This window comes from Solea senegalensis, linkage group LG4 (genome assembly GCF_019176455.1).
Source record: "Solea senegalensis isolate Sse05_10M linkage group LG4, IFAPA_SoseM_1, whole genome shotgun sequence".
Classification (NCBI taxonomy): domain Eukaryota; kingdom Metazoa; phylum Chordata; class Actinopteri; order Pleuronectiformes; family Soleidae; genus Solea; species Solea senegalensis.
The window spans coordinates 26,439,457-26,462,091 of NC_058024.1; the positions used below are offsets into that span (position 1 = coordinate 26,439,457).

Consider the following 22,635-nt stretch of genomic DNA (forward strand, 5'->3'; position numbering starts at 1 on the left):
AGCTCAGATACTGTTTTCTGTTGTTATTTGAATTGATTTTGATTTTGAACAAATTTCATGATGGAAAGGTTACAGTAACTGAAACTCAGACGTTTTCCCAGAAATGTATAGTTGAGAATGCTGAGCCAGCAGAGGACTCATGCAGTTGTCTTTAGTGGTGTGTTCTGTACCATGACTGCCTTTGACCTGCCTTCTCAATTTATATCCTCGGTCACTCACTCATCTTCTGCTGCTTTATCCTCCACATGAGGGTTGTGGGGGTGCTGGTGCCAATCCCCCAGCACATAAAGACGAGCAGAGTGTCCAATTTGCCGAATCCCCAAATCTGCATGTCCGGAAAACCCGGAGAAAACCCACGCACACATGGGAGGACATGCAAACTCCATGCAGAAAGGCCCTAGTGCTAGTGCTAACCACAATAGCAACTGTGTGGCCACAATTTATTCCTTATTGTTCTTTACAGGTCGCAGTATCCTAAATAAGTGAATAAAGACAAATTGAACTGTTCACATTTTAATTGTGAAAGTGTGAGCGCATCCATCACAGAATGACAGTTTTAACAAGAGCATATTTGGAACAGCATATCTGAAATGTTAAACAAAAAAACAGCTTCAACACTGAAGGCACCTTACCACAAACACATATCAAATGACAATACAAAGTGGACACTTTTAGTGAGCTTAACCCGTCTTCCTGTCTCACAGGTTTGGGAACAGAGGCTCAGAATGTGAACATGCTACAGGTTGTGCGTCTGACGGATGTTTAGGGTATCTCGCAGCATCAGGTCACGGAGTCGCCAAAGTGCATCGGCCATAGTCTTGTGTGCGCCCTTACTCTTCAGCCAGTGGGACGGTAGTCTGCTCTCTTGCTCTTTTGTCAGGCGCACATCTTGTTTTTTAACTGAAACAGTTGAAAGAAAACGTTCAAGGTGCAATATGAAACAAACTACATCATATCAAGAAAAATACAATTGAAATACTGTATATAGTCCAATACAAATGTCTCAAACGTCTCTCATACTTTGTGTTTCTATCAGGCCTCCTTGTTAGAAGTTTACTGTATTTCAATGGGGTTGTTTGCCACAGACCTGTTGACAAGAATGTAGTGTACATAATGCGCATATCTCGCTACATGAGTATGAGCTCCCCTTGCATACACCATTATACACGAGACAAACCACTCAATATCTGCCGTAAGTAGCTCAAAACTGCAGTCTAAAACTATCCATCACAGAATTTTAACGCCCTTCTTACAAAGGCTTTTATGGTAAAATACCTGTGATCCAATGACTCAGGCTAATTTGTAAGGACATTGAAATCCACTTTTTAAAATAAAACATCTTTAATACTTCCATTATCTTCATACTATTTGATCACAGTCATCCCTGCTGGCTTAGAAGTTTAAATTTGAAATCCCTCAAAATCTGTACAGTAGAAATATCTGATTTGCAGTATGCTAGTAATCATAGATGTCCTGAACACAACCGAGTCAGTATTGTCCAGAACCTATGGAAATTTGAGTTTTTATTACGTCTCAGACTTGATACTTCAAATAAGGGACTTTCAACTTGAAATGTCTCTATAACTGTACGGTAATAATATCCAGTACACTAGTAGATATCAACGTGCTGAACACAACATTTTCATTCTTATTCAGAACTCGCTTTATACAGTTGCTCAAAGTCCAGTTATTACGCCTCTAAAACATAGAGGCTAAAAACCTTATTCTGATTATTACTCAAATCAGAATAAGGAGGGGAAACCATGGCTAACAAAAACATTGATAAATGCCTGCAAGAAGAAAAACACCTTGTATAGACAATACATGAGATTAAGGACGGAACAGTCAGAAATGGGATACAAACGATACAGGAACAAACTAAATAGCATCCTAAATGATTGCAAGAAAGAATACTACAGTAATCTGCTAGCAGAACACATGAACTATACTAAAAAACTATGGAATATTCTAAACGATGTGATCAAAAACAAAAACGCAAAACCTGGCTATCCTCTCTACTTCAAGGAGAGAGGATAGATAGGAAGATAACAAGGAAATCATAGCAGAAAGATTTAATGAATTCTTTGTCAATGTGGGGCCGAATCTGGCGAAGAACATCCCTGACTCACTCCTTCACTGGGGCCACTTTGATAAGGACAGAGACACAAACCCCGGCACAATGTTTCTCACCCCAGTGAAGGACAGAGAGATTAGACACCTGGTCAACAAATGCGTAGCAAAAACATCCACGGATGTTGATGACCTCGACATGAAGCTAATCAAGAAAGTAATAGATGGAATCGTTTCACCTCTAACATATATCTGCAACCTGTCATTTCAAACTGGGACATTTCCCACCAAAATGAAAGTGGCAAAAGTAGTGCCATTGTTCAAGAAAGGGGACATACACAAATTTACTAATTACAGACCAGTCTCAATACTACCACAACTGTCAAAAATTCTGGAAACTATTTAACGGTAGGCTAGAAAACTTTATTAACAAACACAATCTGCTATACGATAGCCAATATGGATTCAGAAGAAACCACTCGACGGCGCTGGCTTTAACTGAGTCTGTGGAAACCATTACTGATGCATTGACCAGAAATTACATTCAATAGGAATATTCATAGACCTAAAAAAACCATTTGACACCATCAACCATGATATCTTGATAGCTAAACTGGAGAGATATGGTATTAGAGGCATAGTACTGGAATGGGTCAAGAGCTATCTTCACAACAGATCTCAATACGTTAAGATGGGCGATAACACATCGACTTGCTTGGACATAGTTTGTGGGATCCCACAAGGGTCAGTACTGGGTCCAAAACGGTTTATACTATACATTAATGACATATGCAAGGTATCCAATATTCTGAAATTAATACTATTAACAGATGACACTAATATTTTCTGTTCTGGGGACAGTCAATAATGAAATGGCCTTCATCTGTGGTTTAAAATAAAACTAACACAAAATTATCTATTTAAACTATCACTAAATTTACAGAAAACTAAATATATGCTGTATGGGAAAAAAGGCCGTAAGAAAAGTATTAACATACAAGTTAATGGAGTGGACATTGAAAGGGTTAGTGAGTACAAAGTGCTGGGAGTGATTATTGATGACTGTTTTACCGTAAAAGCCTTTGTAAGGAGGACGTTAAAATTCAGTGTCAGATAGTTTGACCACAGCAGTACAAAGTCTAGTCAAGGTTTCGTCAAGGGGAGAGGCATGATGAAGATTAATAGTGGTCTGGCATTCCCTTCATAGGGTGTTTTAATGAACTTGTTAACAAAAACGATCAACAAGTGAAATGGATACTAGCTAATTACACTAAAAGCATTCCATTGCATACAGTATGTCTTGCCCTTCAGAGACCATCACATAGAGCAAAGTGTAGCAAAAGAAAGATATGGCCATCAAAGCACTTTAAATTCACCTGAGAGAGCTTGGTCCCACTTGCTCACGGTAGACGATTCTGCAGAAAGACCCTCAATGTATCTGAGATATGCCTCCGAGTGAAGCAGCCGCTGAGTCTTGGCTGGTGGGGACACAAACAGTGGGGTGGATGGCTGCTGGAGCGCAGGTTGTCCCATCAGGCCTTGTCCTGGATATGGTGGTGGAGCTTGCTGTCCCGAACCCATCAAACCAATCTAATAATAATCATATCAAAAAGTTAGATTTTTTGCACAACCCCAGATTTGCACACTGTTGTGTACACCCACAAGAGTTGTACATGGTCTGTGGATTAAGGCTTTCAGGACCAGGTCTGAATGGATTACCTGTGAACCATGAATATTTCCTTGTCCAGGACTTCCCATGCCGTTGACACCTGTGGCATTCAACATCGAGACACAGTCAAACAGTGCAGCAGTCAATTTCATTCTCATTTACGAATACTAAATTCCAAGTTACAGTTAATCTACATGTAACACAATTAAGAATGCCAATATGGGTATTTAAATTTAAATATCAGGTTTTGCTCATTCACTTCAGTGCCACATTACCCACAGGCCATGTGCTAATGGCCCCGTTGAGGTTATAGTTCCTCAACTGAGTGGTTATCAACTTAAGGGCTAAGCCTACAGGTACAGGTATCCCCTCCAGCAAGTCAGATTGGTAGACAGGAAGCATCTGCGAGGCGGGTGGAGTGGCAGTGGTAGCACTCTTACCAAAGGACGGCATTCCATGGAACCCAGGCATAACGGGAAGAAGATGTTGGGGAAAGACAGGCACCCCCATGAGATGTGGTGGTATGCCAGTCATACTAACCATGCCTTCAACATGGCCCTGCTGGGGCATCATAGATGATCTATATGCACCCATCACATCTTCTACGGAGGGGACAGTAGTCACACAAAACAGCAACATGCATCGGTCAAACATGCATCGCTACCACGCTACCAGGCACGCATTGTTATGTTAAATATACTATCAACAGGTAATTTTGTGGAAGGTTAATGGGAATAAAGGCCAAAACAGAACCAATACATAGGATGAAAACAATATGGTGCACATGCACTACGCTCAAGCATCAAATACTGACTCGTGGAGTCAGTAATAAGATGTTAAAGTTTAGGAATAAATAGTAATAAAATCAAATCACAATGCTGCAACATTACATACATGCTGCCATGATGATGATGATGATGATTAGAAATTTTAAAAAGGTGAACAAATTTAGCAGTTCAGCTTCTTATTTCCAGCCGTCTACTGCAAACTGGACAGCCATCTGCATCTATGAGGGGTTACCTGACACAGGCGTCATGCTGGGATTTAGCATCCCCATGGGGGTTGGGGGAGGCACCACCCCCATCAGTGCCCCTACTGGGGTACCTGCTCTAGGGGACGTCTGATGATGGGCCCGCTCACGCTCCTGCTGCTCTGCCACTTTTGCTGCTCGCTCTGCAACCAAAGGTACAACATTACACTTTGCACAATATTGATACACATATATATGCATATATATATAGATTTTTCTTTTTCTTCTCACCTTCATACTCTGCTTTCCTGGTACTCTCCAGGTTCCTCCACTCTGTGCCAACGAGGCGGCTCAGGTCCCCAAAGGAGAAGTCTGGGTGCTGGGCTTTGATGACAGCACGCATCTCACTGCTGAACAGGATATAGCCACTCATGTTGATCTTCCGCTTTGAGCCTTCCTTCTTTGTGAGGCCTTTTATGGATTTTGGTGTGGACTGCAAAAACACACACACACATACAGGAATGGCTATCATGTACTAACTCACTTATTAGTTTAAGGCAGAATTTTACATTTGCAGTTAAATGCGTCCACCCAGACCTGTGGAGGAGTGTAAGGCATGATATCCATGTCACCAGACATGGAAGACTGCATCTGCGGGAGAGAGTGGTCCCCGAGCTCGCCATCATCATCCCCAAGGTCCTCTAGTTCCTCATCCGTCATGTCAGCAAACTTAGCCTCCAGCTCCTCAATCTTTTTGTCCAGCAGTGGTGATGGCTCCTTCTGAGGCACTATGAGCTTTCTGTAAGATTATACTGGGCTAATTTCTCTGAAGTTTCAAAACAAATATTTCGGAAATAAGGTACAAACAAACTAAATGTGCAGGTCGCTCACCTGAAGTAGTAGATTTCATCCTCCACAACCTTCCCAGAGAGTGAAAAGCGCTTAAGCCCCTTGAATTTCTTCATCTGCTTCTCACTGTCAATGTAGCGACTCTCGCAGAGCAGAACGTTCTCTTCAGGGACTTCAGTGGGTCGGCATGACAGGTACTCTTTGAAGCATGACACGACACACTTTCCTATAGAACACATTTGTTTCCATGAACAAACAGTGATTGCATTGTGGGGATATCAGTTTTTGGTATTCAGTTCAACCTGACATAATTTGAGGGTACCAATGATGCAGGTCATGGGACACGTCTCCTCCAGGTTGCTGAGGAACACTTCCTTCTTGTAGAACATCTTCGTGGGCTCATGCTCTGTTTCCTCTGGATGGATGAATATGGGGCCAAAGAAGTAGCCTGCTCCGTCGCGCATCCACATTTTCTCAATCCTGTTCAACCCCAACCAACACACAACAACAGACTTATATGCCCCTGTTCAAAGGTGTTTGTATGCCATCATTTCCAACCATGCAAAATTATAGAGAAGATTCATGGGAAAACGTCGTTTTTATAAAAAAAGTCAACTTTAACATGCTCCAAATATGTTCAGAATTTGAAAGCAGTAGCTCTACCTGCCCACTCGGTGGCGCACTAGTCCATGAGAACCAATGTAGACAAAGTCTCCCATTTTGAGCCAGTGGTTGTTGTAGCAGAGCTGCTCATAGTACTGACATCCAGGGTCTGCATTGGCCATATCCATCGGAACGTCCTCCCTCTCCTAGAGACACAAGTTGTTTTCTGCAATTTTAAATGTATTAATTCAATTTAGTGGAAATGACCAAGTGGCATTTACCTTGTCCACTATTCCATCAATCATTTTGCTTTCATCAACAATCTCGAGTGGTTTCTCCTCTTGTTTGGGGGCAAACATGGATGCCACGCGGACCACAGGTAGGGGCACCTCTCTGGGAACCAGCCGGACAGAGCTCAGGGGCATGGTCCACAACTTGATCTTCTTGAAGGATTTGGATTTGGCAGAGTAGCGCGATTCACACACATATACGTCCTCCGCTCTAAAGCCGTCTGGGTGAAGTTTGAAATATTCCTTTGACAGAATCAGTCATAAAAACCTGGTCAGCGTTCACTCCAAACTGCTATGGCTAACACGTTATACACTGCAGATGGCAAATCAGGCATTTACCTTCACAAACATGACCACACATTTCCCCAGGATCTTGCTGACGGGAGCTTTGTTGTAATAGTCACCCTTAAAGACTTCCTTCTCCAGGAACTTTCTCGTAGCAAGGTGAAAAGTTTCATTTGGTCTGTAGAACCAGCAGCCGTATAGCCATTTCTCACCTGCATGTATGAGAGATAGGAGGGAAAACTGACCTAATTAGATCCAATCTTCATAAAGATTATGTCTTACTAGAGCGAATACTAATAACACAGTATATTATTTACTATCAAAAAAAAAAATCAAAAAAACATTGATGTAGTCTTCTACTGTAGTTTCCTCCCTTGGCTCTGAAAAGGGGAGTTAATGGTCTCAATTGCTAGTTTTGGGTCCCCTTCACTAGCACACGGTGTAGATTTTGTTAAACATGTTCCCACTAGTGTAAAATAGACAATAAAGTACAGCACATAAGTGTGTGTGATTGACAGCTGCTATCATTTAATCGGCGCCTGGGTCTGGACTTCAACATGGCACTAGCTAAATTGCAAATGTCGAGGCTTATAAACAGGACTTCAAATGTCTGGTTACCACTTTTATAAACACATTATGATTCGTTCTATGAACTGACCAACATCATCTTCCCAAAGGCGTTCAATGTGGATGACATGGGGCTGGAGGTTGGGCTCCGCAGGCTCCACATACACGTAGTCTCCCACATGGTACATACTGTCCTTGAAGCTGCAGTCCTGGCTGTATGTGCGTTGTAGGTTAGACTGCCACGATCCACCGGCCGAGTCCTCCCTCTTCTCAGCTTCTAGGGATTCACAATGTACTCAAGTAAGTAAATTTGCACTATATACAATACATACCAGCACAATGCATGGTAGGAGATTTAACATTTAAGCGCATACCCCTCTTCTCCTCTTCCCTCTTGATATTGTCCTCCTCAAACTCCTTGGGTAGCTTCTCTTTCTTCTCCTTCTCCACATCACTATGCAAGTGTTTGGAGGTATAGCTGAGAGCTGGAGACATCAAAATCTCCCCATTCTTACACAGCTCATCTCTGATACGGATGAAGAACTGCTGCAGCTCCACAGCATCTTCAAAGATCTCAGAGTCGGTCCTGAAATAAGCAAAAGGTGTGACACTAACTCCATCTTTCTTTTATGATGATAACCGTGCAATATCAATGCTCTGATGTGATGCTCACCAGTACCTCACCTATTCAATCGTCTGGCCTTTTCCAGCACTTCAAACATGTGGTCCTGAAACACATCCAACCTCTTATAATGTCCTCGGTCTACATGCCTACGGATTATCTCGAAATTGAGCTGTGGCTTCTCAGGATTTGCAGGATCTAGGGCAGGAATCTCAGCAAGTGAATCACTGTAGCAACGGCCCTCGTCATCTTGGTGACTGTGCACAGAAACAAAGAGGCTGCGGATGAGTTCCTGGATGAGGCGAGGCACATCGGGCACATGAGCATCATCTCCTCCCTCCAGGTCACGCCTCCTCTCTAAAAGCACCCTGTGCAGCATCAGAGCGTCTCGGTAAATAAGAGACTCAGGTTCATTGTAAGTACAGGCATTGTTGAACATGAGCACAAAGTCCTCCACTAGTGCATCCACATCTTGGTACTTATTAGCCAACATGTGGTTCCTGATCTTCTCCATGTCCACAGGTTTCTTGATAGCTATGTAATAGTCGGGCAGCTCGGCGCGAGACGGCAGCCGCAGGAAGATTGTGCTGAGACGGCGGCCTCGTTTATCTGTGTAGTTCTTGACAGCCTCGTAAAGCTCATTCAGCTTTTGCTGTAAGGGTGTTAGATACTTGGACTTCTTCAGTGTAATACTATTCTTTCCTGCAGTCAGATAAAGTGTACGTGTGTGATTAGTAAACAACATCTCTGAGTATTTACAGGGAAAAACATCCAATCATTTGTTTCCATTCAATTTAAAATGAAGTAAAAACCGAGTGGCGTACTTATTTTCAACTTGGGGGACATGATGTCATCATCATCAGTCGCTGGTCCAAGGTCCCTGCGTCTGTCTTCCATTATCTTCTCTAGGATGTCTGCGTCATTGTACACCTTGAACCAAACAAATAGAGTTTTATACCAGGCTTCATTTAATCCAAATGCCATTCTAACCGAAACACTGAGGATTGAAAAAGTCGACCTCACCTGTGAGCCTTCCTCGTTGTAATGTCGTGCGTTGCGGAACATCAGCTTCATATGTTCCAACATTGAATCTTCGGTCATGTACTTGTCTGAGCGGATGTTGTACTCAATGGTCCTGAGGTCCATTGGCTCCAGGATGACCTTGTAGTAGTCGGGGTAGTCCTTCTTCGAGGGCTTGACCATGAAAAGGTCACACAGTCTCCGACCGGTGCCAGCTTGTCGTGCCTCAGTCACCGCAGCTAGGAGAGCTTTCATTCGGTTTTTCTTCGTATTCTTTTTGTGGCTGGGAGAAACACAACAAGTCCACGGTCACTCTCCTTCCCCAGGATTTAAAAAAAAAACAAAAAAACACAACTAACGAACAAGAGTTTAGTGAGTAAAAATGTGACAAAGTGCACCTTTTCCTTTTAGTACTACTGGTGTCAGACGTGGCAGATGAGAGCATGCTGTCTCCATCATCATCATCTCTGTGTAAAAGCTCCTTTCTCTTCATCTAGACAAAATAACAGGCAACTCTATTCATTACACTGGCGTTTGAAATTTACCATCAGGAAAAACACGTCGTTTGATCTCATAAACATGTGCACAATCTAGAGCCTTCAGCAGCACATGTACAAAAGCAGAGCTAACACAGAAGTGCAGGTGGAGGTTGGCACTGACCTGCTGAATGTGCTGGAGCTTGAGCGCACGCTTGTAGATGGAGGAGTGAGGGACATTGTAACGTTTGGCATTCTCTAACATGAGCGTCAGGTCAGAGTCGATGTGCTCGACATTCTCATATTCATTGTTCTTCATCTTGTTCCTGTGGGGAATTTACGGGCTCTCACATTTGGATAGGAGAGCACAGAAATACTGTACTGTACAGTGAAAGTGTGTGATGCCGTAGGGGTAGAAAATAAGAAGAGAGAATGTTGGTGAAAGAAAAAACAAAACAAAACAATGATGAAAACGAGAGCAAATTCTTGTCTTTTCCTGTTGGACAACCACATCTCTAAACGACGTATGTCAGAAAATTTGAGTTTTAGAAATATCCATTCATCCATTCATCTCTTGAGTCAATTCAATAGAAAATAACTAAATAGGTTTTTAAAGATTGAAAGTCCCTGTAAAGCAGTGGGGAAATGTCGTCTAATGTGTACTGTGTTGTATTGTAATTACATTTCAAAACTACACGAGCGCTAAAACGTGCTTTGATGTAGTTCGTTCAGTATCAGCTGTTCATCATGGATCGTTTAACGATTTTCGGATCCCGTAGCAGCCGCCACATTAAAACCACTGTTCTCTATGGGACGACACAGAATAGATTTGTTTCACTGCGGTGAGCTCGGCGGCGATTGGACAAATGTGACAAAAACGTCACTTCCAGGGAAGCTCAGCTTCTCTTGGAGTCAATGGAGCAGTGGGCGGGTGGGACGCTGGGCTTCTGCATGATGATTGGAGGTTGGAACTGTCTGATAGGCAGAACCAGTTTTTGATTGACAGCGACTGACTAAGCTACTGACTAAGTTACTTGTTTAAAAAACACGTAGAGAAGTTGGTCGCAGTATCACAGTTTAACGATATACGGTATACAAACTGGTTCAGCTGCAGTTCTACCCTCTCTCTCTACCTCTTGCTCTCTATCAGCAGCACCTGCTCTTCTTTTTTTATTCTTACATAAAGAGGCAGAGCTTTTCTGTGTGTTTTTGCATCGACGGAAGACATTTCTAGGACAAAGACATCTCAGCTCAGAAAACCAAAGGCAGTCGTGTGGGAGCAGGTGCAGTAACTCACGTGCTCACTGAGGGCTTTTATATCCTTATAATGAGGAGAAGTTATGTGAATATGGCTCTGATGTGTCAGCTTTACTCCACAGTATTTTATTGTTTCCCTGCTTTACAGGGACTTTAAACAAAATGTTATAGAATATGAAACCATATGATTGCTAATGGTGACAATGACACTGGTACGGCACAGACAATAATACAATCAGGACAGCTGTATTTGTGCCCTACTTGATCTGATGGAGGCAAAGGGGTTGGCTAATCCGGTGGTAGTAGTCGGGGTAGTCCTTCCTGGAGGGCAGCTGTAGAAAAGGCTCAGAGATCAGCTGGCCCTGGCTGTTCCTAGCACCTCGCACAGCTTCGTACAGCTGGAAGATGGGGTTACTCATGTCCATGTTCGACGTCATGCTCTCTGCCTCAGACTCGCCCTCATCATAGTGAACAGACCCTGAGGAAATATGGGACACCTCATTCACAAAGATATTGCACGGTGGAAGCACATGTGTTTTATACTGAGGTAAAGATGTACCAGAGAGTATGCCTTCCTCATCACTTTCATACTGAAGAGCCATAGTGATTGCTGAGAGGCGGTCTCCCTGGGCAGACCTCCTATTCCTGGCCCAAACAGACAGAACAATATGAGGAACAGTTTAAAAAACATATTCCACATTACTTTTGCTGTTGGTTCCACTTTACCTGATGCGAATGCTGGACTTGATCGGCTCTCCGTGTTCCATCTCAGACTTCTTCTGTGTAAAAATCTTTTTAATGGTGTTTGCGTCCTGAAACATGTACATTTGTTAAAAGGTATGCATTTCAAATATACTATGTGATGTACTAGTATCTTATTCTCAATCACACACTCACCTTAAACACCTGTGATCCAGGCTCATTGTAAGTTTTGGCATTTTTGACCAGCAAATCTATGTCTTTGGCCATGACATTGACACTCCTGTATTGGCCCAACTAACAGAAAATACATCCGATTAAAAATGGCAAATGATGTAAAGTTAATGAATATATGAAGCGTAATAGCATACCTGGATTTTTTGAGCAATAAGTTTCAGATCAATCGGTTCCTTAATGATGGCATAATAGTCGGGGTATTGCTTTAAAGTAAAAAAGGCAAACTACGCATCAAAACCCACGACAGACGGTTCACCGACGACGTCAAATGTCTGATACTGAACATGCTCGTACCATTTTGGAGGGAAGCTTCTGGAACAGCTCGCTCACCAGGTGACCACTGGGCTCGGTGTAAGCTACCACAGCATCGAGGAGCTGCTCAAGAACCTCTTTCAGGCAGGTAGGTGCACTCTGCTATATACAGTACAAGCACAGACACCAAAAATCAAAATTCAGCTTTCAACTGAATTATGTTGATGCACTTGAGCTGCAACAATGTCCACTTTTAAGGTCCAGTGCGTAACATTCAGGAGGGTTTATTGGCAGATACTTGTATAGGTATTATCACTCTAAAAATAATAATAGGCTAGTTTTTGTAGCATTAGAATAAGCATTATATATATATATACTTTAGGCAAAAGCCTTGCTTCATGAAGGCCACCATCTTGTGCCATCATGTTTTGAAGCAGCAGCTTACGACACAAACGAAAGAATAAGACCACCTTAGTTCCACTGGGAAAGAGAGGGATGATCCGAGTCCACCATCGTCAAACGTCACCAATTCTTACACACTGGACCTTTAAAGTCACATTTTACAAATACTTTTTATTTTTACCAAGATGACTTGATGATGACGAACATTTCTTAACACAAGGACGGACGGATCTTAGAAGCACCATGTGCTAAATGATAAAACAAAAAATCACCTCATCTTCAGTGGTCCCCACAGGATTGTCTTGTGCGTCGTACCCGTCGTCATCGTCATCGTCATCATATTCCCCTCGCTGGATAAATTCATTTTTGGTCCGCAGGTAAAGGTCCCACAGTTTACAGGCGGCCCTGTACTCGGGACTCTCGGACTACACACAAGCAACATACAGTATCATCATTTTCTGTGTCATGCAAACAAAGAACCCTGTATATTTTTTATTTCCCCTCACACAGACATTTAAACATGTTAACTATTACCTTGTAATACATTTTAGCATTATTAAATAACAGCTGAAAGTCAGTGGTGAGTTGATCGACGTCGTCGTACTCCTCCATCTTCAATTTCTGCTGGATTTTCATCATGTCGATGGGCTGAGACACCACGTGGTAGTAGTCTGGTTGATTCCTGTGAGAATTGTAGACCTGTGAGTTTTCTGTGCCAATATTACAGGAATTTCTGGATGCATTAATAAGCACATATCCAATAATCACTCGTCGCTCTCCTCACCTGCGTTTAGGAGCTCTGATGAACAGCTCACACAACATCCTGCCCTGGTCGTCCTTATAATCTCGGATTGTGTTGTACAGTTCGTGACAAACAGCGATCTACAAAGCAAGGAATCAAACACTGAAAAATATCCACATCCTCTCCCTCATCAACAACTTCATCAGTCTATATTGACAGCAAAAATCTGGCAGCATGGTTTAAAAAGAGGGTAACTCAAATTTGTAAAATTACAGGATCCACAGTCGGTATGTTTGAGGTCCTTCTCCTCTTTCTCCCAATTGAAGACACTAACGACGAAGTTTGGTTATCGTCAAAATCTCCTCCACTCACACTGCTAGAGGGGGAAGTCGTCCGTCTCCTTTTCAAGGCCATGACGAACCCTTGAGGTAAAGATGAAGTCTGATCAATTAGCAGTTCAAAGAGTACATTAACACTGGCACGTGTGAATATGACCCATGACGATGTAAGTGGGGGGAAGAAGAACGTGGATTCAGACGTCGTCAGATCAGATCCAAGCCTCATTCATATGTGGAAATAAACCAGATACAAATCAGTTATGTTTTACAATGAGGGATGGGAACTGTACCGGTCAGTATCGGTCCAATACTGGTCAAAATCACTGGCTCGGATATCAGACAGCTTCATATGTTCATAAATGGTCTAAAATGACTGCATCAGACTAATATCGGTATCAGTAGATACATGAGTTTGTGATATCGGCATCTTGTTGGACACAAAAAAGTGGTATTATCCCCATCCCTGTCTACAATCTAAGATCAGATATGTCACTTTTGAAAGACAATGTAAGCAGGTCGTCCAAAAAAACTGATCAGATATAGGCCACGTATCAGATTTGGGCATCAAGACCTGCAGCGTAATTTCAGCCATTGAGACAACTGGTTCAATATGATACAGAGTTGATACCGATTTTAAACTTTGATTGTAAAATCAAAATAGTGGAAAGCAGGGGCTTCAATCTCAAAATGACCTGGGAGCGTGGAACTTCTAGTCTGGTCAGGAGGGGGCAAGTTAAGTGAAAAAGATCCACCATTTAAAAAATGAACTGTTTAGTAATTAGAAATTAAACATATATATTGATAATCCATCATGCTATGCATTTTCAATAGTACTGCATTGTATGTCAATTAAAAATATTTTGTACATACATTTCAGAAACTATTTCTATCCTAAAGTTCTCATCCTTGCACGTTTACGCTACATCTTATTCTAAAACTATAACAGTAAATATTAACCAGATGCTTTAATATAGAAACTACATGTCAGAGAAAATGCTATTCAATATTTTACCCAAATCTTAATCACACCTAATAAATATATTACATTTGCATTACATTTTGTTAGACAAAATGGTAAAATTTGTCTTTGTGATATTTATATTCTATAATCTATTTGACTCAATCATTTGACTCAAAGTTAGATTTAACAATTATATTTCTGCATATGTATATTGACAGTTGTGTACAAACACATTTTCCACATTAATTTCAGTCTTAAATCACAGCTCAGGGTGAGCTAAATGGTCAAAAAAGCAGTATCAACAAAACCACATTTCTTCACAGTGACACCCCCAAACAGGGCCAGTGAACTTCTAGTCTGGTCAGGAGGGGGTGGGTCAAGTGAAAAACTGTTTAATTTTTTTTTTTATTAATAATGTAATTAGTAATTAAATGTACATCTTGATACTCCATCATGATGTTGTAAAGACTATTAAAACTATTTAGGACACCATTGCACACCATTTCAAAGCAAAATGATTATGATGATAACAAAAAAAAAAAAACAGAAATAAAGTGAAATCATCATAATGGGACAACAGGGATGGAACATTCCCACATTTAAGCACAGCGAAAGGAAATATTGTACAGTGGAAAATGTTAACGGTGACAACACCACCAGCTGACGCAGAACACCTGAGGTGACATTTTCAGACACAGACAACATGAATGCTGTCATGTCTCGGTGAGAAATGTCTCCAGTGGACACAGTCAGTCTGTCCCTCAGTGGAAACAGTCAGACACATACCGCGGCGCGGCTAACGTTAGCCACCGTTAGCCTTCAGCATCAGTTAACGTTCCAGACAAAGGCATCACCGCAGCGGCGACCGTGACGCTACAGCGCTGCCGCTAACAACCGCGCATCGACGACAGTCGGCGGAAAACATTTCACTTTGACCTGCAGTCGTTCACGTGCGCTTACCTTCTGTCACCGCGCCCACCACAGTTTTACCACCAGCAAAAGCCAATCACTTATCGATTTCAGACAGAAAGATACAAGTGTGAAGTCAGCGACAACTCAGCGGCCTCACTTCCGACTTCACAATAAAAGCATGGAATCATTTTTATTTTTTTTTGACGTAGTTAAAAGTCCAGTTCAGCGATTCACGGCCCACTATGGTACTGCAGGTGGGCCGTGAAAGGTCATTAACCCTTCTGTTAGTTTTAGTTTTGCTTAGTTTAATTTATTTCACATATAAATAATATTAAAAAACATATAGACGATGTGAGAAACCTTTAAAGGCTTATATGAAAACCACACCAAAAAAGCGGTAGAAGATGGATGGATGGAAAAAAGTCTGAATTGAATAGCTGAATATAGTTGAATATTGAAAGTGAAAGTAACCTACATTTTTTGACAATTCTACTGCCATTAAATCAATAAATACAGGCAGCCTGAATATCATGATGGTCATATGAGGGTTAAAAAGAAATTGATAAATGTGTTATTATTTTTACAGTTTTTCAATTGGTGTAAAATATATACGATAGATGTTAAGAAGTGTGTATCAGAAATAAAACAAAGCAAAGGTGTTAAAATTATGTGTTATTTTCAAGTGATATTTTCTGCCTGTTCAAGGCTTCTTCCTGTTGATGTTGGGTTTATTATTGGTCAGCCATAGGCCTAACAAGCAAGTGTGTAACTTTCCAGTATTTGCACTCAACGTTACTTCTTATTTATGTTGATGGAGTGAGAGTCAGCACTTTGTTGTTGACACACTTCAGAGAGGAAGGGGTGAATGAAGGAGTCTGCCATTTAATCTGCACCGTCACCATTAGATTGCACTAATTCTTGCACACTGGACCTTTAAAATGTGCAAATGCAACAGTCATTGTCTACTCTGCTTTAATCCACCAACGCACAGTTATGACATAAATAACCCCCATAACACCACTGATAATACAATGACTGCAAGGATGAACTTTGTCTACTACAGTGAGGATAGAGGGGAAAAGAAGAACTTCTATGGCAGTTATAGTGTATCCCACAGTGGGAATTATTCCATTTAAAATTTAGAATTGGTTGATGTGATCTATGTTTTGGTGTGTAAAGTAATAAAATAAAATAAATAAATAAATAATTTGAATTATTTATTACATGTTTAGTTTAAACAAGTAATAATTCAAATTATTTTATTATATTATTTTAATATATATATATTCCTATTATAAAATTATACATATATCTCATGCCATTGCCATTCCGTATGCTGAGTTTTAATACCCAATATATTGAGTTAACATAAATACATTGTGTGTTTGTATATACATTACCTATCTGTTCTGTTTAATGTTATTTAAAGCCCATGGTTATAATTATACATAAATATGCAGTGTCATAATAACTTCATCTCTGGGGGAAAGGGAAATCGTGTATCTATTTAAGGACATTATTCTATTTTCTTTTTAGAACATAACAAAATTATTCATAAGTATGGGTGTTGTTCTCCGGGGCTGCAGCTGGACTCAGGTCTATTTAACACTAGGGGGCAGCAACACGAGGTCGCTGCGTCTCATCTGCCAAACGGGACCCGGAACAGGAAGCACGTGTGTGACCATAGGTCGGTCCCATGCGTTGCTGTTGTTTGCTGCTCCATTCATTTATCAAACAGCAACTTTAGCAGCACGTTTCACTGCCTTATTCTGCGACGTCTCTATGTTGGTTTGCTTTTTAAAGTACAACCAGTCACTTCTTAAAAGCTCACACAAAGGCACTCAAACGGTGACGGTAGTTACGGCGGCGACGAAAGAAGCGCGCCGAAGTTATTTACCGAGCCACAAGTCGAGAGCAACCTCTGAATGAACAGCGCAGTGGAGTCAAACATGGTGAAGGAAAACCCCTGGAACATTCCCCCCAACGCCCCCACCTGCATGGAGAAGCATCTGTGCGCAGCGCAATACAAAGCAGGTAAGAAAGCAGCGCAGTGAGCACTCTGCTCTCATTAGACCTCACGTGAATCAGACTCACGTGCATTATACTGTACGTTTACATAAGTGTAATGTCAGAGGTGGAAAGGAATTACATTTAAAGTTAAAGTTAGTTTTTATTAATCCCCTTAGGGAAAGTATTCCTCTGCATTTTGACCCATCCTAGAATTAGGAGCAGTGGGTTACCGACTGGTTACAAGTCAAGTTCCCTTTCCACTTGGCCACAGGCTGCCCCAAATTTACTCACGTTATTTAACGCCCTGAGTATGTGCTTCACTACATTTTAAATCACATCCGTTAGTGAGTACACAAATTAAATCAGACACTGGATACCTGGAGAGGTGAGTGATGAAGACAGATTAACTGGTGCTAATTAAGGTCCCTGAGTGAGTGAGAAAGTGGAAGCATTTGTGACCTTTGACCCATTTTGACTGACACATTATGTGTTTACATATTTTTATTTTGTCAGCATGTTAATTTGTAAAGTTTTGCCTTTAATTAAAAACAATTCATGTGAGATTTGTGTTTACGTGTCCTTTTTGTGCGACACAAGAAAGAACCCAAACCGTTAAAAAGTAACTAAGTGACTTTTACTCTGAGTTCATTTTAAACAAGAAACTTTTTAGGCTAGTACTTTTACTTGTAATTAAACTGTAAAATTGTATCAGAATAGTGGTACTTTTACTTGAGTAGAATATTTCAGTACTCTTTCCACCTCTGTGCAATATAATATCTCATGTTCAATCTTTGTTTATTCTTTATACAGTTAATATCAAGCTCATACTGTATATATTCTGGAAAATGTCTATAATGTACTTTCTATTTTAAGCTTTTATAGTTACATTGTTTATATCTTTCTATATTGTACTTTTTTGGAAGTGCATGTTTCTTATTTATTATCTTTACTCTCTTTGCTGCTGTGACAATGTAAATGGTCCCCACTGTGGGACTAATAAAGGACTATCCTATCTTATAAATGACAATAATAACAATAATAATAATAATAACAATGATAATAATAATAATAATAATGACAACCAGGCAGGCAGTTGTTGACATAGCTCAATGATTTTAATTACGATGACGACTAAACTGTAAACATGATTGTACTTACGTGTTGTTTCTTCCCTGATTGTCTTTGAACTCAGATGGCAGTCTGATGCTCGGTGCCTCCAGCCTCACTGGCAGGAGCTGGCAGGGATCAGTGTGGATCTACAGTGACCCTGAGCAGGCCCCGAGTGAGGGATTCTGCAAAGCTGGTGTGCAAACTGAGGCTGGCATTACCGATGCCAAATGGGTGACAGAGAAGGGTGTTGCTGTTGCATCAGACTCAGGTTAAAACACTTTCACAGCAGATACTGTGTGAACCAGACAGTGGACTGGCTGGAGTTTTATTAAAACTGGCTTTTATTTGACTGCGCAGGTGCCCTGGAGCTCTGGGAACTGGCAGAGGACGAGGCCCTGCTCGTGAACCGCTTCACCAAGCAGGAGCACGACGACATCGCCACCACAGTGAGCCCCATAACTGGAGGGAGCGGTGCCGTCACTGGTAGCATGGACTGCAGGTTTGATGATGTTCTAACCATCTCACAGTCACACAGAGAGTGGATGGGTTTAAACAAAAAGAACTGAACCTTTTTAAAACCAAACATACCTGAGAGAAGGGGCAGGAATTATCATTTTTAATGAGACAGATACGTACTCTTTGTACTGCTCTTACTTTAACAGCATCTCTTTTCTCTTTCTCCTCCTTCACTACAGAATCAAAGTATGGGATCTCAGCCAGGAGACGGTTCTCACTACCTACGGTGGTAAGACAACATCTTGAACTTTGATCCATTTGACTAAGATGACGTTTAAAAAGAATGACCCCCCGTTTGCCCCCTGTTTATTTGGAAGGATATTTTAACAACTGTTATGTTTTGGTACAGCTTTACTTTTTTGTACAAATTGTTTGCTAAAATTGTGACATGGACCTTTTTAATTATCTCTGATTTTTCTATTTAAATAGATGTTCAGTGTGCAGGGTTGAACAAATTCTAATTGCATAATAAATTGTCTTACTGGTGTTGATAGCGTGTGATGAAGTGCAGGGGATCCGAGTGAATGTCGCGGGGAGTTCATAATCTGCACTGTAGGCGGCCAAGTTTCGCTTTTGCGCATAGAGACATTCCAGCCTCTAGGTGCTGCTCTCAGTTTTTTTTGGAACAGTTTTATTGGTGTTCCAAACTGATCTTGGACAGACTCTAAGCGGGAATAGACAAGCACGTGCTGTCCGCAGTTTTTGCATGCATGCGACATCGCAACGTCCTGTTTCGGCGGTTTTGTTTTGCATATTTTTCTGTGGCCGGATTTTCGTGCATCTAATTTTGACATGAATTACATAAAAATCATCGGTTGCTCCATTTGCTTTTTCCTCCAGCGCACACACAGCCGGTCGTATGCGTTGCCTGCAGTCCCACAGACGAGGCTCTCTTCATCTCCTGTGGTCAAGTAAGATACTGATTGTTCTGTATTGTTACGAAGCAGTCTGTCATATATGTATATACATACATACTTGTATACATAAAAGCAAAAAAAGCAAAAAAAAAAAAACTCACTTTCACTCAGACTCAGCTTGTTGTTGTTCACCACTGCTCAGGATGGCCGTGTGCTGCTGTGGGACAAGAGGAAGCCAAACAAACCAGCATCAAGGATAGGTGAGCACAGAGCTCAGGCCTTCTTTGCCACATTGTTGACACATCATATCATTTCCCTGATTATGGATCTCTTTACCGCCTCTTCTGTCTCAGGTGTGGAGGCTCCCACCTGCTCGGCTACAACCGTAGCTTGGCACCCCCACCACAGAAGCACCATTGCAATTGGTAAAAATCATCATCCAGCAGATTCACTGGTAGATAGTGATTACAGGATTCTTTTTTTAATGGGGATTATTGTGCCTTAGGCGATGAGCTGGGTAGAGTGAGTGTGAAGGATTTCCTGGGAACAGAGGTCGCCCGGGTGGAGAGCGTTCACAGCCACAGAGTCAGTGCGCTTGCCTTCTCCACACATAGGTAAAACAATTGTACTCATTCACTGCACTCTCACTCTGCTCTTTCTGTTCTTCTCTATATAATGTTTTCTTTTCGTTCCAGTGCTCCGTTGCTCGCTACAGTCAGTGATGACTGCTCTGTTGCCGTTTTGAACTCTGAACTCCATGAAATGTGAGTCTTTGCACTTCATACTAAGAGCCTGTTTCACACTGGACACCTTAGCCTCTCTGGTTTAGACGCACACGTTATAATTTTTTTACGGTTAGCTGCGTGACACTCACAGCAAGAACTCAAAGTAAAAATCATCTTAACCGTTTAAGCATACGTCTGTCACATATATCACAAACGCAGCACGTGCTCTTCGGTTTCCATGATTTCGGTTTACAACGTTTTATTGTGAAATACGTGCAGGACCAACATGCACCGCTTCATATTGAAGACTCCTCGCATTTAGTGGAGTACATTTTAAAATCTTTATGTCATTATGTAAAACATAGCCGAGGCTCCACAGCAGCTCCTCAGCAAGGAGACGCTCTCCAAGACACGGGGCCACAGCTGCAACACGCTGCTCACACATCCAGTTTGAGAGCACTCTTAAAGACATCGTCTCTGTCTCCTAGCACTGTGTTTTAAAAAGTCTAACTGTGTATATGCGTCTCCTGCAGAATGAGAGATCGGCGACACCAGGACTACGTCAGAGGTGTTTGCTGGCGCCACGGTGGCTCCAACACTCTCACGACTGTAGGCTGGGATCACCTTGTTCTTCACCATACAGTGAGTGCGGCTTCTGGAGCTCCCAACTCGTCCTCTTAGACCCACACACAGATGGCCACTTGGTGTGGCTATTTTTGTGGCATGTATATTAAAAAGAAAAAAGAAAAAAAATCAGTGAGAAGAGGTGGATTGAAGTGTTACAGTGTCATTCATAGCTTCATGTGTGCAGTTATTTGGGCCTGATAGACATCTCTTGCGCTCTCTCTCTCGCTCTTTCTGTCTCCACTTTCATATTAAAGGTAATTTAATGTTGCGATAAGCATTTGGACATCTGGTTTTTGTATCATGGACTCTTGAAAGAACTGGGGAAGAGAAGGAGAGGACAGTGTGTTATATACTCGACGGCTCAGACGTTAACAAGGTTACACATGTGATTTGCATATTCAGTGGCAGGTAAAATGTCACTGAGCAGCTGCTATGTCACACTGTTGACCAGATTCCATAATAAGTAATCTAATGCATTTTCACATAGCACTGACGCAATGCATTGAGTGACTCCTAAGGAAACCAATGTCCTTGATCGTCTACTGAAATGATTGGAAGACGGACAGTGAGAACCACAGTGTTGAAGACATTTGTTGCCGTCCGAAAAAACATGGTCAAACATGAGATCTGACCAAAAATCCTCACAGGAATTGGCTCGTAAGAGCTCAGTAGAAGGTCAGCATATTTGCTGCCACTGGTTCACAGCAGCTTTACTGATTACACTGGACATGAAATATTACATTATTGCGATTGTAGTTTCAATCCCATTAAAAGTACGTTACTACTTGGAGGGAAAAAAAAACAATGACCCTTATTTTGACGTAGTCACAGGAAGTGCAATAATTAGTGCTTCAGCCATTTACCACCAACAAATGTCCCAGTTTCTTCCTGCTCTGTCTTTTCATCTTGGATGTGGATGTTTTTATTACAGACGGTTATTATGTAGAGCTTTGATTGATTTCAGTTTGTTTGTTTGCACCATTCTAGCTTTTTTTTTTTCCCCCCCTCCACTCTTAAAAATAAAAAATGTAATGTCATATTAGGAATTGTGAATTAGACTTTAACGTCTACCTGAAGATTAAAACATTCATGTCTTGTCAGTTCCATGTGTGGCCCCTCACTTGTCACTCACCCATGTTACAGTCATTGTGTTATTTTGGTTGTATGATGGGATGCATGTTTTACAGTGTACTCACAAGGTCATTTTAACTCTAATCTATCTCATGGTAAAGGTGTAACACACCAATGTGTGTGACACACTGTATATACAGTTAGGTACATACATTATATATATGTGTGTGTGTGTGTGTGTGTGTATATATATATATATATATATATATATATATATATATATATATATATATATATATATACACACACACACACACATACTGATGGCAGAAATACCAGCAAACGTGCAGCAACTAAAGGTGGCTGCGGTATATCCGGGGAGGAAACGCGATCTGAGCTCGTCCTATTATTTTGGAGCCCCTGAAAATGTCTAAAAAAACTTTTATAAAACCGCTTATAATTCATTAACGGTTCATGCGACTTTTTAGTTCAATCCCT

General features: G+C 41.3%; 2 protein-coding genes across 3 annotated transcripts; one reads left to right on the forward strand and one right to left on the reverse strand.

The window, feature by feature from the left end:
* Nucleotides 1-497: 497 nt before the first annotated feature.
* On the reverse strand, nt 498-15,365 carry pbrm1 (polybromo 1). 2 transcript variants are annotated; one of them, XM_044023685.1, is made up of 30 exons: nt 15,270-15,365; nt 13,284-13,432; nt 13,053-13,150; nt 12,803-12,950; nt 12,541-12,693; nt 11,909-12,028; nt 11,749-11,817; nt 11,576-11,674; nt 11,405-11,490; nt 11,238-11,323; nt 10,940-11,156; nt 9,606-9,747; nt 9,344-9,438; nt 8,949-9,228; nt 8,750-8,855; nt 7,988-8,627; nt 7,678-7,889; nt 7,395-7,580; nt 6,791-6,948; nt 6,443-6,694; nt 6,222-6,367; nt 5,881-6,038; nt 5,601-5,784; nt 5,307-5,508; nt 5,001-5,202; nt 4,760-4,912; nt 4,180-4,341; nt 3,790-3,839; nt 3,447-3,660; nt 498-900 (listed from the first exon to the last, which is right to left on the reverse strand). In XM_044023685.1, exons 2-30 carry the CDS (start codon nt 13,422-13,424, stop codon nt 737-739), a joined length of 4,923 nt encoding a protein of 1,640 aa, XP_043879620.1. In that variant the 5' UTR covers nt 13,425-13,432; nt 15,270-15,365; the 3' UTR covers nt 498-736. The 2 variants fall into 2 exon arrangements, with proteins under 2 accessions (XP_043879620.1, XP_043879621.1); XM_044023686.1 differs by lacking the exon at nt 4,180-4,341 and having other exon boundaries at nt 4,844-4,912.
* Nucleotides 15,366-16,881: 1,516 nt separating this feature from the next.
* Nucleotides 16,882-22,166, forward strand: LOC122768029 (methylosome protein 50-like). Its single transcript, XM_044023687.1, has 10 exons — nt 16,882-17,255; nt 18,424-18,609; nt 18,699-18,840; nt 19,037-19,086; nt 19,698-19,768; nt 19,917-19,974; nt 20,068-20,139; nt 20,220-20,328; nt 20,410-20,478; nt 20,973-22,166. The coding sequence occupies exons 1-10, from the start codon at nt 17,147-17,149 to the stop codon at nt 21,118-21,120; spliced, it is 1,014 nt and encodes a 337-aa protein (XP_043879622.1). The 5' UTR covers nt 16,882-17,146; the 3' UTR covers nt 21,121-22,166.
* The last annotated feature ends 469 nt before the right edge of the window (nt 22,167-22,635 follow it).

Bases quoted from the DNA above. Each gene is read 5' to 3' on its own strand.
- pbrm1 (XM_044023685.1), bottom strand. From the start codon at position 13,424: ATGGCCTTGAAAAGGAGACGGACGACTTCCCCCTCTAGCAGTGTGAGT. The intron at 12,951-13,052 runs GTGAGGAGAGCG...CAATTCTCACAG, and splicing joins ATCAGAGCTCCTAAACGCAG to GAATCAACCAGACTACTACC. The intron at 3,661-3,789 runs GTAATCCATTCA...GATTATTATTAG, and splicing joins GAAATATTCATGGTTCACAG to ATTGGTTTGATGGGTTCGGG.
- LOC122768029 (XM_044023687.1), top strand. From the start codon at position 17,147: ATGAACAGCGCAGTGGAGTCAAACATGGTGAAGGAAAACCCCTGGAAC. The intron at 20,329-20,409 runs GTAAAACAATTG...TTTTCGTTCCAG, and splicing joins CTTGCCTTCTCCACACATAG to TGCTCCGTTGCTCGCTACAG. The intron at 20,479-20,972 runs GTGAGTCTTTGC...CGTCTCCTGCAG, and splicing joins AACTCTGAACTCCATGAAAT to AATGAGAGATCGGCGACACC.